The sequence below is a fragment of the Pholis gunnellus genome, assembly GCF_910591455.1.
Source record: "Pholis gunnellus genome assembly, chromosome: 8".
Lineage (NCBI taxonomy): Eukaryota > Metazoa > Chordata > Actinopteri > Perciformes > Pholidae > Pholis > Pholis gunnellus.
This window is the reverse complement of record NC_136534.1, coordinates 12,650,029-12,665,801: the sequence shown is the minus strand read 5'-3', so window position 1 is coordinate 12,665,801 and position 15,773 is coordinate 12,650,029. Positions and strand designations below refer to the sequence as shown.

The following is a 15,773-nucleotide window of genomic DNA, read 5'->3' as shown; positions in this document are numbered from 1 at the left end:
TTTAAATGTTGCGTGTATCTCGTTCTAAACACCGTATTGATGTGGTCTTGGCCAGGACTCCCGTGAAAAAGATATTCTGTAATTTAAAGAGATATATATAAAAAAATGTCCACATAACGTTGCCGTCAAACAATATCTCCAAATCAAAGCAATTAAGTATTATATTCTCCAAAGAATGATTCTCTGTGGAGTATTTCCTGTATGTCTTTCTTATATTGCTTTCTCTTCGACTCCTGCTGGATGGTCAATATTGTTCGATTCGTTTGTTTGATTTACTCTCTTCTCTCTGTCCTTCTTTTCTCAAGGTGTGTCACTTTGTGGTGTCGGTGAACGGACAGAACGTCCTCTCTCAGGACTACCGGACCGTCAGCAGCCTGATCCTGACGGGACCCAGGACAATAGTCATGGAGGTGATGGAGGAGGCATAAGTTTGAGCAGAGCTGTGACAGAATCCCTCATAGCTGAGTAGTACAGTAATAACACGAGGACTAGAAGGTTTAGTACTTGACCTCAGAGCCACAGCGACAGAGTAACGTGGACGACTTGAAACACAACCCGCACTCTTTCTGTTCCAATGAGGTTTGGACAAGGTGGATGACTGCGAGACAGTGTGTTTAAGAAGGTTTACAAGTCAAGTAAATTATTCAACCTGTAGACAAAACACGCAGGTTGGGCTTGATTTTTCTCTTTTCTTTGGATTTAGAGGCACAGGCATAAAAGAGTCAACACTTCTACAGCCGGTGCTCCAACTGCTTCAATGAGCTCACAAAGGCTCTCAGTCCTAATGAAAAGGCCCCAGACTTCATGTGTGGAGTAGGAAGACCACTGTTCCCTGTTTTTGTTTGAGATTAAAACCAGAAACTGTTTCATGAATCTGTTGCTGACCATGTGTTTAAAGGACGAGAGATGAGCGTTTGTCATGAAAACCAGGAGATGAACAAGTACAATCTGAAAATGTAACAAAAAGGAAGAATATTTTTTACTGACACAGTCAGTGACCTCTCCCCCAGTTAGTTTCCAACCATGGACTTAAGCTCCTGATGGCTCAACACTGCCCTCTGCTGGGAGACACAGGAAGACACAGAGAGGGAGCATTTATACTACAGCTACAGTCCGTAAAAAGTCTGGTTTCAGGGTGTTTTTTCCTGCTTGGGCAACCGGTGTGTCGAATAGAAAAATTACACATTTCTACCCTTGTCGTGTGAGAAAAATGTACAAATAATTTGATGCCCAGGTAGATTTATGTGTAGCTGCTAGGAATTAGTTTACATGATACAAATGCGGTGATAAAATGTTTGTGACATTAACACAATGTATATAGAAAAGTTACTAAAGACTTAACGCACAAGCCAACTGAGGAGGTACTGCTTTAGAAGAATGGTGTTTATCAGATAAACTACAGCAATGAGAACATCTTGCAGACTTTATACATATTATTGAAAGGATAAATTACCCCTTAGTTAGTTTTGTGTTAGTGCAAATCTTCTCTGTCAACATGTTTAAAATTTAAGGAAAGATTTGAAAAACATTTCTAAGACGTGTTGCATTTGTTGCCATTCCAGTGGAAATAATTACTAAACTACAATTAGTGTCAAGTGCTGCCAACCAGATTTAATTGGGAAACGAGATGTTCTTGTAGTAAAGAGTAGATTCCGTTGATAATATATATATTATATTATATATTCTTTTATGTTTTAAGAATTAAAGGGAAGAATTACTATATGAAAACTTGACCTATTCAACTTTTGTTTTATATTGACAAAAGCACTTGGGTGACAAAAGCTTGCTTTTTAAAAACAAAATTTGAATATGTATATGCATATATACATACCTATACTGTATGAGAGCACTGATTCTGGGAATATCTTGTCAATATACTGGAATGGCAGCAACAGAACCTCCACAAATTAATTGTTTCTTTATTATTATTCGATTGAAATGATCCTTTAATATGGTTTGCTGGACTTGAGAAGGCTTAAAGTTTATATAAATAGATTTGTACCTCATATACACTGTGCCACCGTGTGCTTAGAATACTAGCATGAGAACATCAAATTTAAAACTATATGATAACAAAAAAGTAGAGCATGGATTAGTGATGCTCAAGTTGCTTATACAGTATGTGTCTGTAATCTATCTTTAACTCCTGAGTAAACACTTGTTTCTATATCGTATGGGCTTCTCCCCTAAGAGCTGTCGCTATTGGGTTCATCCTTGCAGGTATTTGGAAAAGTAAAGATTTTTTGCGTGCCCGTAAATGAAAGAAAAGTAAATAGTAAATTGATTTGTATTTATAGCCTTTTCTAGTCTTCCGACTACTCAAACCGCTCTACACTGAGATCCTCATCCCAGCTGCGAAAGCCACCTCGGCGCTGTCCACGCCGTGCGTTTGGCACTTTTGTGCTCACTTGCCTACAGAGCTGTGGCGTCGAGCGGAGGCCTTCACAGCGCTTTGTGTTGGAGGTGGTGGGACGGCAATTTTGCAGACCATCAGGATGCCTTGTCAACGGATGCGCTAAACTCTGTGACAGGCACCAGTCTGCTAACTCAGCCCCTCAAATCCTCACAAATCTTTATTTAAAATGTGCTTGGGTAGAATGTGCTACCATTCGGCTCACTCTGGCTCTGCACACTTTGTATGGAAACAGTGCTGGAGACACAGGGAAGGGATCAGGGTTTTGTCCTACTTAGACGACCTAAACCTTATGGCCCCTACCAAGAGAAAGCTGCGCTCCGCACAGTGGAAGTCGTACAGCACCTGCAAACACTGGGTCTCGCCATAAACTGGAAGTAGAGCTCTCCGCTCCCCTCTCAGTAGTTAATTTATCGGAGTGTGGATATGAATTCATGCGCAGAGATGCACATCTGGATGAATCGATCCTGCTCGTTCATTACAGAGGGCACTCGCCAGGCTTGTGGGACGCCATCATACAAACCTACAGTGCAGCGGGAGTGGAGCCTCCACACTGGGCTGACATGGTGTGAACATGCACAGTCGGGGCCTCCCTGCCTTATAATGTGTGGAATTTACAGTTTGTGAACTGGTGTATGTTTTCTGCTCGGGGACATTGGTGTCACAGTGGGGCATCAGCGTCACCTTTTATCTAATAGCAACAGCTCTAAGAGGGCAAAGCCCATACAATACGAAACGTTAGTTACGATTTGTAACTCCAGATACTATGAGTGTAGACGTAGCCCTCCAAGCTGTGGGCCCCTCTGGTTCCACCTTCGGTAACTGAAGAAATAATGGTTCCAATTGGGAGCAGAACTATGGACGCAAGTGCGGCTGTAAGGGCGGGCCGAGCAGAACACAAGGGCGCCAAAAAAAGTCTTCAAGACTGCGCCTGTGCATGGGGATGAACCCAACTGCTACAACTCTTGGAGGGCTACGCCTTCACCCCAAAAAGTTACAATACATAACTTAACATTACTTCTTTGTTTTAGACAAAACAACACTGCCGAGTTCATTGAATTTAGTCCTGAAGAGAAGTTATTTCTAAATACAAATGCGGGAAGCTTTTTCTATTTAACATGAACATGTATTCAGGAAATCTTTATTGCCAAACAGTAGAATCAACACACCGTGTATGTCACAGTGAACTGCCTGCAAGTCTCCGAAGTCAGTTATTCGGTGGGCGTCTCATTTGTTGTTCCTCAATGTGCTTTGGTGTTGTACGCAGTGAAATGCATGATTCCTGTAAATCTGTGCTTGTGTAGGCATTGGCTTCTAATCCAAAGCGCTTCCTCAGTCTATTGACTTGTAGGACTGAGTTATCTGACAAATCATTTCACAGGTAAAGTAGTTTTTAACATGCTTTCTGCAGCGCTCCATTTTCAGGACTGATAAAAGAACAAAACTTCCTCAGCTGTATAAACGAAAGAAGCGTATAAAATGACTACAGAACACTTTACAGACATTGGTGACGTTTTCTAGTTGATAAACATTCATGACATCTTGGGTTAGTTGCTGATCTCAAAACTGTTCACTCAATTTGTTGGGTGATGCCATACGACATACTATTTAACATTGTTCATGTAAAGGTCATGGATAGTTTGTTGTTTTGAGTTTGGTAAAGATATAATAGGGACCCTGGACACAGAGTTTTTGACATTTTTGGATACGTTTACAGAGTTCTTTAATAAGATTTTTCCTCACAGCCAATCAGCAGGTAGCGTGACAAAAATCACTTGTTCTGCATTAGTGATTCTTCTCAAGGCTTTTTTTCATTAGTCTACTGTAGAGACATCATCATTCTTTAAAAGCTGATGTCTACACATTGGTGACGTTTTGGGAAATGGCTGAAAGGTTGTGATTCTGAAATGTCTGGAGGCCGTTTGGAAAGGTTGATTATGATAACAGTTGAGGTTTAGCGAATGAAAAATATGCAGAAGTGTCAAATGTGTCCCTTCACATGTATTATAAAGTCTGGAGGGAGTTTTGTGGTCATTAGTTGGCTGAAACGGGTTCACTGACTGTTCAACAATAAAGCCTGAAATCATTTGCCTTAAGACCTCATTTTGCTGCTAATCACAGTTGGTGGTCATCTCTTCTCTTGTTCTGTTCCCAGATCTGTGTATCTATGACCTTGTATATCAAAAGTGCTCATGTAACAGGTGATTGTGCCGCAGTTCTGTAGACAATCAGTATTTTATGGACACCACCTTCAAAAAGCACAACAGTGGTTTCAAAAGCAATGGTCTGACAGAATGTATTTCCTTCTACATTGTGCTGTTGATATTGTCAATTTTCTACTTCAGCTTTGCTGGTTGGTTCACTCGCTTAACTAAAGGGATTCTTTTTGCTTTATGTTCACCTCATGAGGCCAGAGTGGGGGCCCCAACATTTTCAATTGTGTTTATTTTCACCGCTGCCAGAGATTTACCGTTGGGTTTGACGACAATATAAGCTCACACAGCACCACAGTCTGTTTTTGACAAAGCAGCTAAAAGCTAATTCTGATGTTCTGATGTATTAAACAGTTGATTAAGTGTTTAATAAACAAAACTGATTCTACACTGTGCTTATGGTTTCATCTTTAGGACTGTTGGAAGTCTTTGTACTTATTTAACATGTTGGATTAAGTGCTGGTTTAGTCCCATGAGGCTGTTGACCGTCTGAAAATCACAAAAGCATATTTTTTGTTTATTATTTTAGTGTAGTAGAACTAATGCAAACCTCTGATAGACCTGTAACATAGAGCGCCATCATGTCATGATATCCGTAGACGAAAGTTTTTCTGAATTAATTTATAATTTTCTTTTAATTAAATATTGTGAACTAGATAAACCGCTAACAACTCATTGCCTCAATTTAAGAGGCCACAAGCAAAGAAAGGTGGAGAACCACTGTTTTAAGGCACTAGAATGGACATCTGAGGTATCAAGCTAACTGCTGCATGTTGTTACTGATCTCAAGATGATGAACACATTGCCTACTCTATAAATGTCCTTTGCCGTTTGCTCCCCTCTTAGATTGGTCAAAAGTGAATATGACGCCCCTCTCTCTCTCTCTCTTTTGATGTACTACCTAAAAGCTACCAGCAGGATGTGCTGCAGTACTGTTGCACAACATCTGCACTGTATGTGCATTTTTTTCTGGAGTCCCTCTATCTTAACAGTTGTGTCTTCTGTGGACAATTTCATATATTTCAGCAAGCGACCACAGCTTTTGCCCAGTTGGTCTGCATGAGAATACCATCCACAGGAATAAAAACAATCTCTGCACTCCAGTAGCAGAGGTTCAACTGACGTTATTGTTAATGTCTGGTCACAGTCAGTCATGCAGCCTATTTTTTCCTGCTCTAATCTCATCATTTATTTATTCTGGTCGTATTTCTATTCAAACTGCATAGCTGCATGGTCTCCTTGAGTGTCTGACCCCTCTACAGGTTTCTCCTGGACTGACACTTGATTGCACACACACATCTAAAATATTGGCAATAAGGTGAGTTGCCAATACATTGAATAATGTTACACGACAGTTTTGTCATTTTGTCGTGACACTTTGCTAACAGTGGCTATACATGCACCTGATCTCCTCTCTCTTCCTTTCTCTCTCTTTTCCATCCTTTTATCCTCAAGGAAGACTGACGGATACACTAACTAGAAAAGGCCTTATCAGATGAGGCCATTGCCACCTTTCATCCACCTATCCGTCTGTTCATTGCATTTGCACGTCCATTGATTAGCTCAGCAACCAACCTTCAGGTCGCCTCCATCCATTCATCCATTTGTGTGCGTTTCTGCTCAGTAAACAGAGTGATACATGCACACAGGATATTACACACACACACACACACACACACACACACACACACACACACACAGAGACAGCCTGCCTGCTAGATGGATGATACTGAACTGATAAGAAATGTGTTTATTTAACAGAATAAGTGCAAAGCAGGAAACCTTCACATACAATCTGTACCTATTGGGTTTCCAATTCTAAATTAAATTATTCAAAGTTGTCTGTGTTAGAACAAATGTGTGACAAAGAGTAATGATGTTTTTGGAGTCGCGGTGGAGTGAATTTTGATCTTTTCATGGGCCTTTAGAGAATAATGTGTTGACACATAAAGAATCAGTCACACCGCCAAAGTTACTCTAGGAGTCCAATTCCAACCGGGGCCAACGCACTAAGAGAAGCCTGGGATGAAAGCATTCACTAAGTAGCATATATATTATAAGATCACATTAAGGTTTGAAAAGCCCGGTTGGCCCAATTAAAGCAACACAAATGCAGACGTTACAAGCCAAGCTCAAGTAATCAATATTACTCATTTTGCTCATTCCATGATTCCATGGTGAATGCTTTGTCTGCTCATTCCATGGTGCTCCATTTTTTGGACATTTTTTAATGATTCCATGATTTTCCATCGTTCTCGGGTGAATTTTTCTAACAAGCTGTCACACTGAATCTGAAAAAGGAAAAATGTAAACAACTTAGTTAGAGAAAGACAGACTTTCTTTCAAACAGGAATTCACCCCAAAAGCAAATTTTTTTCGTAGTACTGCGTCTGGTTCCTTACCACACCCGTTACAATAGAAATTCATAATTATGAGATAGAAAGTCAAAGTTATGAGACAGGAAGTTATTAAATTAAATTAATTTTATTTTTGTATAGCACAACATTACAAATTTGCCTCAGAGGGCTTTACAATCTGTACACACTTGACATCCTCTTGTCCTGGAACCCTCATCGGAACAGGAAAAACTCCCCCAAAAAACCCCTTTAACGAGGAAAAAAAGAGGAAGAGACCTATGGGATAGCAACAAAGGAGGCATCCCCCCCCCCCCCCCCCCCATGATGGACCTACCAGCTTATCTAAGGGCTGGTCCAAAGCAAACCTGAGCCAGAAACTTGGTCAGATTTGCAGAAGTGTGCTCACTTCAAAACATATTGGCTGTGCATGAAAAAAAAAGACATAACACACATGTGACAACACATTGGTGGGCATCACACCCACCACATGTTATCTTTGTGCTCGCTCTAATGCACAGTAGCGCAGACGGACATCAATTCCATACAGCGCTAAACTACGAACATAAACATTATTTTCCGTACAGTAGCCTACACAGACATTAAATGTTCTCGAACATGAAGGATAACATAATCCATAACTGTAGAATTGTCTTAAAGTGCTAAACGTTATTAGCCTTGCAGTTCCCTCCTGAACGCTTAGTCACTCGAAAAGAAGGATTTCACATCCTGCTTCGCTCTTCACGGCCCGCTAGCTTTCTCTGGAGTACAGTGCCTTCTAGTGGCTTTAGTGGCAACATCATTGTTCCCACTAGGTCAGTCACTTATAAAACTATTGCTGGAATAAACAAGTGTGCTCACTTTAAAACATATTGGCTGTGCATGAAAAAAAAATGCATAACACACATGTGACAACACATTGGTGGGCATCACACTCACCACGTGTTATCTTTGTGCTAGCTCTAATGCACAGTAGCGCAGACGGACACCAATTCCATACAGCACTAAACTACGAACATAAACATTATTTTCCGTACAGTACAGAAAAAAAAATACATAACACACATGTGACAACACATTGTGCTAATCGCCATATGAAATCGTACGGGTTGCATACTGCATTCCCATACTGCAGTCCCAGACGTTAAAGACAGCGATGCCAACAACCAATCCTGCCGTCAGTAGACCTTTGGCACAGCGAGACCACCAAGGTCTGGTCTGAGGGTCAGCAGCTGGAACCTCTTCAGGACAAATCTCAGATTCAAACTGAGAGTCCCGTAGGGCCAGTCTATCCGTTAGCTCCTTATTGCGCTTGGTCCAAAATTTCTCCCGCTCTTCAAAATCCTTAAATTGTGCTGACTTTTCATCCAGAGTCTCTTCTAGACTCTGCCTCAGGTTACCCACAGTGTCCAACAGACTGGTGATGTCGCTTTCTTTTTGTGTCTGTAGCACACGGAGGTGGGCCACCTCAGCAGTCAAACTCTTCTTTGTTTCACTCAGGGTTCTCTCATTTATCTTGAGATAATCCACTTCATGTCTCAGCTCATAGATGCCTCTCTGCAGCTTCAAATTTTGTTTAAAATTTGACTTTGTGTGCGCCCTGAGCAGGGACAGTTCATCATTAGTTTGCTTCTTCAGAGATTCCAACTTGAGATCATTGTCATTTAGAAGCTCCCCAAGGTCATCAATTTGGGCAGACTTGATATCATTTTCATCCTTAGTTCCCTTTAGAAGCTTGCCGAGGTCATCAATTTGGGCTGACTTTACTTCATTCTCATGCTTCGCCCCCTTTAGACACTGGTCAAGCTCATTCTTTTGAGACAACATCACATGATTCTCATGCTTCGCCTCCTTTAGACGCTGGTCAAGCTCATCAATTTGGACCAACTTGACATTATTGTCACGCTGAGCCACCTGAAGATGCTGCCGAAGGTCATTCATTTGCTCCTGATACATATTTATTATAGTATTTCTTCCTTCCATTGTAGCTACTGGTGATAAACTGCTAAGCTCATCAATTTGGACCAACTTGACATTATTGTCACGCTGAGCCACCTGAAGATGCTGCCGAAGGTCATTCATTTGCTCCTGATACATATTTATTATAGTATTTCTTCCTTCCATTGTAGCTACTGGTGATAAACTGCTGTATTTATAAACTGGTGTCTAATAACTGGTATGGAGAAGTTGTCCGGGGTATACCGTGTCTTTGCCTTTGAATGTGTCTCAAAGCTTTGTGACGTCATGCGTTACTATAGAGACTGTATATAGTAACGCATATACAGACTCTATAGGAGTCTATGTGACGCTTTGCCTTCGATCTTTGTGTGACGTCATGCCGTTCTATGCGCCTTTCGGAGGCTGCGTTTGGAGACCGAACGCGTCACAGCGGCTGTGACGCGTTTGGAAACCGAACGCGTCACAGCGGCTGCGACGAGGCCGTCCCATTTAGAAGACTCCTTCCAACGCAGCTATAAATGCATGTGTACGCCGCCATAAACGTCTCTCCAGAGCCTTTCTATTCTGATGGGAAACAAATATTTAGTCTGCCTACAATGACAGTGTATTACAAATATTTATGTTCATCACGTAAAAGCATAAGTTGACTGCCTGACACTTTAAATTAACTTTTTACAAAGCTCTTCTTCAGACTTCACAATAGAAATAGAAGGTCATTCTAGGGTTAGCACTGTTGGAATATCAGCTGAACTAATCACAGTTTAAACCTCTTCAATCCATATTTACAGTTCAATAATCAAATTAATTCAACGTCAAGTTCAACAGGATTCTTCTGTAATGTGACACTGGGACATCCACTACATGGAAGTCTGAATCATTTCATTTTTACTTTAATCAACACTTACACATAAAGGTTTACTAGATTATGGGTCCATAAATGTGGTCAACACATGTCTCGCACTCATTTCGTTGTTGTCTGTTGTCACTCGTAGCTCTGCTGGTGGCTGAAATCTCTGTGTTCTGGAGAGCAATTCATGTTTAGTTCCTTTACATTTTATCTGCGGACTTCACAAAATAAGCATAGATAAGAAAAGTCCTCCGTTTTGTGTCTGTTCTCCTCAAAGCTGCTCGCTAATCGCTCCAATAACAGCTGCTTCCTCCGCAGAATGCATAATTTAAGTGGAAACAGCTGCTAGTAAAGACAACAAGGTCTGCAACACCTGTACTCAGTTGTCCATGTTGAATTAACCTGGTAGTCGATAGGTAATCAAGGCTGTTGTTGTTTGTGATCTTCCGGGAAAGGGTCACGTGATAGTGGTGTGACGAATCAATCAAGGACACGTCGAGACTGCTAAGAAGCAATCAATAGTGAACGCAGGTGTGGGCGTCATCTAGAGAGAATAGACCTGACTCCAGTAAAGGTCAATTGTGTCTGGAGTGCGTCATCTAGTGGGATCAACTGAAACGCTGGGTATTTCAGGAAAAAGGCAAAATGAATGCGGTCTTTACTATAATTTGGACAATTTTGTACCAATATTTGACGGGCCGGATTAAAAAGCCCAATGGTCCGTATATGGCCCGCGGGCCATAGTTTGCCCATGCCTGCACTAGAGTCTAATTGGTTGGAAGATCTTGGGGAATTGCATGAATATCCTGCATGTTACACCGACATGGCTCCTCATTGACAGGTGCTTCTCTGCACGTATGTCCACCCTTTTGTTTTATTTTTGTTTCAAACACAAAGTTTATGTTCATACATCTGTCAAAGCTAAAATCATGATGCATCAAAGAATGTGTCAATTATGATTTTCAGAACAGAAAACATAAACAATCAAATATCGTCAAAACAAACAAACAAAATATGAACTGATCTGGCGTACGCCACAGCCGATTGACCGTTTAACATGTTTCATTCATGTCTTCCAGATGGCCACAGCTCTGCAATTGTTAACACTGCACATTGTTAACACTGCACAGTTCGATTTTATTACTAATAAAGCAGCCGAAGCAGAAAAAAAACTAAAACAATGCATGCATCTTTTCGTTTTCTAAGGTCTCCAGAGGTCATCTTGGGACTTCTCACTAACACAGCCGTTGACATGTGGTCTTTGGGCTGCGGAGCTGTTCCTGGGCCATGTGCTGTTTGAGCAAGTTATGCTCAAAAATGCTCATTAAAAAATCCCTCTTGTGACGGTGACAAAAGCCAAAATAAGAGTGTTAAGGAGAAATATGAGGTGCATTGAAAGCAGGCGGTCAAGGCTTTGGTTTCCTTCAGATTGGGTTTCAGTGTTAGATGAGGACAAACACAGGGAAACACACTTTCACTATCCTGACTCTTTTCTTCACATCAGTGTTTATTAAAATGTTTAAATAGTTGAATGTGCTCAAGCAATAGTAGCAATATAGTTAGAAAAAAGGCACCCAAAAAATATAAAAGAAGGGGTTTTTAATTTCCCGTTTTGGCACTCTTTGTTGTAAAGTCTCCAATCTTTTCAAGCACACTATATTTATCTTAAAGCTGGGTGATATTGAATAAATGGTTTCAGGCTATTTTTATATTTCCCATATCCTTTTTTTGTATTATGCCATACATTACATTATGGCAGAGCAAATAATGTAATCCCAGGAAAATGAAATAAGATTAACTGGAACACAATATTCTTCGAAGTTTAATTAGCTTTTTGACACAATAAGTGCCAATAAGTGTGGCTACTGCTTTGATTAAATAAAGGCCATCAGTGTTATCACTTGTGGGAAATATGGAGCTTTTTGAACATTACCCACAGAAGAGAAGCACAGAAAAGGAAAGACTTGTGTTGCTGAGGAAGAGGAATGTTTCAGTACTCAGGCTGATGGGCTGAATGCCTTTGAGGCATGATTACAGTGTTTTCAGGTGAATTGTCTCTTGTCCTCTACTTCCTTCCCCTCAGGCAAGGAGCTCAGGACAAGTCACAGCAAGCAGAAATGTTAGCCACCAGCCAAATGCTTCTCGGACGGTGGCTGCCAGCTCTGTGAAATTGGCTAGCCACTCTGGTAGAACCCACCTCGTTTCAACTGGCATTTCCTTTGCAAAACTTATTTTACTGACTAAATGGTGGGACAGGAAATCACAACTCCATTTGAGGCTATATGGGTACTGGGACTGCTTTTTGAAGGGCCTGATTAGGATGCAGGTGCATCAGTGAGCGAAGACTAATTCACAGTATTTCTTTAATGCCTTTTACCAACATAACACCAATATTCAAACTTTTCTATTGCTTCATTAGATTTTATCCATGTATCTATAAAGGCTACCTGCTGTCGTCTATGTAAATGAATGGACAACATCCTCAGGACTAGAAAAACAAGCCTGATGCCAACAGCTCTTTGAACTGTGCTTTGACAAAGCTGTGATTTGAGCTGAATGCTAACGTCAGCCTGCTAATGAAAATGGTAACAACACAAGTACAGTTTTTACCTTGTTCACCATCTTAGTTTTGCTAACATTTTCTTATTAGTACGTTCACAAAGTAAAGTTGAGGAAATGTCATTAGTTGTGCAGATATTTTACTGGACATATTGAAATGATCGGATGATGACGCTAGATTAAAAGGTAATATATCACCAAAGTTATTTCAATTCATCTTGATGTGACAATGAAAGTCTGAACCAGATTTCATGGCAATCCATCTGATTGTTGAGATATTTCAGTCTGGACTAAAGTGATGGCCCGACTGATCCACAACCTTACCATTCCTGGATGAAAAAACCTGTCTGTGTGTAACTCTAGTGGCTCGAGTGAACGTGCTCTGCAAGTTACAGATACCTTTGGTCATGAGTTAATTACTTGCCTTTTACCAAAAATAAAAAAACTGTATAGCAGTATGTTATCTTGAATAAATCACCTGCATTCCACAATGACCAGTTGAAAAATGTATCATTACCTTAAGAGATGTCCGGTTAGCAATCCTCTGGGAACGGCAGGCCTGGTACCAGATGACAAGGCGGCTAATAACTGTGACTAGTTGGCGTAATCAGTAGTCTGCGGTCACTTCAGCCAGCTGCTGCCCTCTTATTAACCTGATGCTTGTTTTTAACACGGTGTGTCTTTCTGTGTGTGTGTCCAGCAGACAAAAGGATGGGAGTCACAGCATGAGGTGTTTGTCAGTGTATCTGAGTTTGTGTGTGTGAGAGTGTTTGCAAGCCCTTGTATGTGTCTACTCTACTTGAACTTGTCCAGGTCTTTTGTTTGAGTTTATAAGACAAACAAACCATGTTTCTTTTGCTGGTTTGAATGCAGCTCATTGTGTGTGTGTGTGTGTGTGTGTGTGTGTGTGTGTGTGTGTGTGTGTGTGTGTGTGAATGACACGGTGACAGTGTTGCTAAGCCCCATGCCTCAGGTTATCTCTGCGTTTTAACAGTGTATGCCGGGGGGCTGAAGGTGTGTCTGTGTGCGTCTGTTTATGTGTGAAAGCAAAAGGTGTCAGAGGTCTTTATTTAAATGTAATATTAAGTGTGTTTGCAGATAGTAGTCTTTTGTCACTGTGTGTGTCTCTCTCTCTCTCTCGCCCAGTGTGTGTGTGTGTGTGTGTGTGTGTGTGTGCACAAACATCTGACTCAACAAACAGAATCAAATGAAAAAGTAAAAATCACATTATTGAATGCCGCAGCTTCTGAATTGCAGGAGGTTGCCGTTTTTTTCTGTCACATTTGTGAAGACTCTTTTTCATATTAATAATTAGTAATATTTGAGGAGAGAATTTGCTGTTCTCGTACTTTTGCTGATTGATACCTTGAAACTTGTATTTGTCTTTCACCCAGTTCAAGCTTAAACATGTGCCTGTATAAACACAAAGGAAGGAGTGCCTGTTTCCTGGGAGAAATCCTATGCTAACAGGAAATGATGTTTTGTATGTTTGTCAAAGCCAACAACGGAGGCTTGTTTGTGATAATTACAGGAAGGTAGAGGAAATACAGGAGGATGAGGTGGAGTTTGATCATTTTTTATGATTACAATATGTTCATCCACTGCAAACACCAAAGGAATGAAGATGTCACACAATTCAAGAAAACAAGCGTTACCTATCAGTTTCAAGGTGACCGACTAAGGAGCTGTACAAAAACTTTGCAAAAAAGTTGCATCTTGGAGGGAAAAATGTGCATGCAGTTTAGATTTTAAAAAAGAAACAGTGTTTTGTGTGCAGAACGTTTCCCTAAACCTTCTCAGTGTCAGACCAAGTATAATTTGCTGTCAGGTTTTTACTTTTTATACTGTCTCGCCACAAAGTCCCCGGGTGCTGTAACAACCAGGTTTTACAAATGTGAGATCTGTCACATATCACCTGAGTGCACACACAGTGAGACAGCCGATCTAAACTGCACACATCTTTCTAATTGCTGAGGTGTATAATATGTACAATTGTTGAAGGTGAAAACTAATATTCACTACTCAGTCACACACAGACTTGTATCATGACAGAAATTAAGATCTCGAGACCAGCAGAGTTTTTGTCAAATTTTTTTAATTTACTTTAGTATTAAACAATTCTTGTATGAGTGACAGTAATGGTAACATCTCAGTAGAAAGGAGAAGTACCAGAACTGAACAGTGTGGCAGTGCAATGACTTTAAAAACGTTATGAGGCTGCACAGTTAGACCATATGGCACTGAGCTAAATGACCTGTGGATCAACTCCACCATGTGACTGATGCATTTATTCATCAGAGCCACAGTTGGGATGGACAGCGATGGCAGGAAGGTAGACAGAAGTAGGAATACAGATTAAGAATAGGGAGAGAAAGAGAAGGAAAATAAGGAAGAAATTAAATAATAAAGGGACAAATAAAGACAGGAAGACATCAAGACTAATGATAGATGGCAAAAAAAAAGAAAAAGGGACAGGCATGGAGGACAGCAGCATGGTTCATCTGTCGGGCAGGTCTTTAGGTCTGTTGGCCTGTGTGTCCTTAGAGAGGAGCTGTCAAACAAAAGCCACCTGAGACCGCAGCCACTCAGAATACAAAGTTAAACCAAAAATGAGCTTACAATTGGTTTTATGTGGTCTATTTTAGTAAATGTTGTGCAAAATATTTGGACCGAGAGTTCCTTTCTCCTGATTTGACCAGGTGAATTGGAGCGTTCATTTCACCTATTAAAACGTCTCTAGCATGGCAGTGGACTCTAGCAGCTGGTGCTGGTTTTGTTTGGTGTGTGGTCCGCCGCAAACGGGCAACAGATGAACGGGAAAGAGACGACAGACGGACAGGAAGAGAGGAAGAGGCTGGAGGAAGGAAGAGGAGGAAGGTGGGAGGAGGACAGAGAATCTTTATCCACTTGATTACAGTGTTCATGGCATCTGGACAGTTGTTTGGCTAAGGAGTGCATTTGGATGTGTATTAAGAGTATTTGTACGTGTGTGTGTGTGTGTGTGTGTGTGGGTGTAGTGCCTCAGGGACACACCTGGAGTGTAGCTATTCAGCGTTTCAACTCAGCCAGCCACTGGCACATTTCACCAGCCAATGTTTCCCATGACTCCCGTTCGTCCCCCCTCAGGGCAAGTCACAAAGCATCTTCACCAGCAGACGAGCTGGCTGTATGAACAGCATTAAAAACTCAAGTCTTCTTTTCTCAGCCCGATAGAAGAAAGCGCTGGCAGTGACTGATCCAATGTAATGCAACATTTTTATTAAAAGTCCTCAATACAAAATTCAGGGCCTCCACACGGCTCTCAACATGACTACGATTGAGCCGGCGGCCCACATCTAACGGTGCTTACAACGCTCACAGTGCAAACAACGACAGCAATGCTGCCAGAGCTAACAGTCTTTAACTGAGGGGAACCATAGGGTGGGCGC

At 41.1% G+C, this 15,773-nt stretch overlaps 1 protein-coding gene across 1 annotated transcript in view; it reads left to right on the top strand.

Annotated features, from left to right (window-relative positions):
- The window catches only part of deptor (DEP domain containing MTOR-interacting protein), a 34,174-nt gene extending 29,166 nt beyond the window's left edge, over nucleotides 1-5,008 (top strand). Inside the window, exon 10 of the mRNA XM_079164682.1 lies at nucleotides 306-5,008. Coding sequence (XP_079020808.1) covers nucleotides 306-428 — 123 coding nt within the window. The 3' untranslated portion in view covers nucleotides 429-5,008. The remainder of the gene's footprint in view (nucleotides 1-305) is intronic.
- The last annotated feature ends 10,765 nt before the right edge of the window (nucleotides 5,009-15,773 follow it).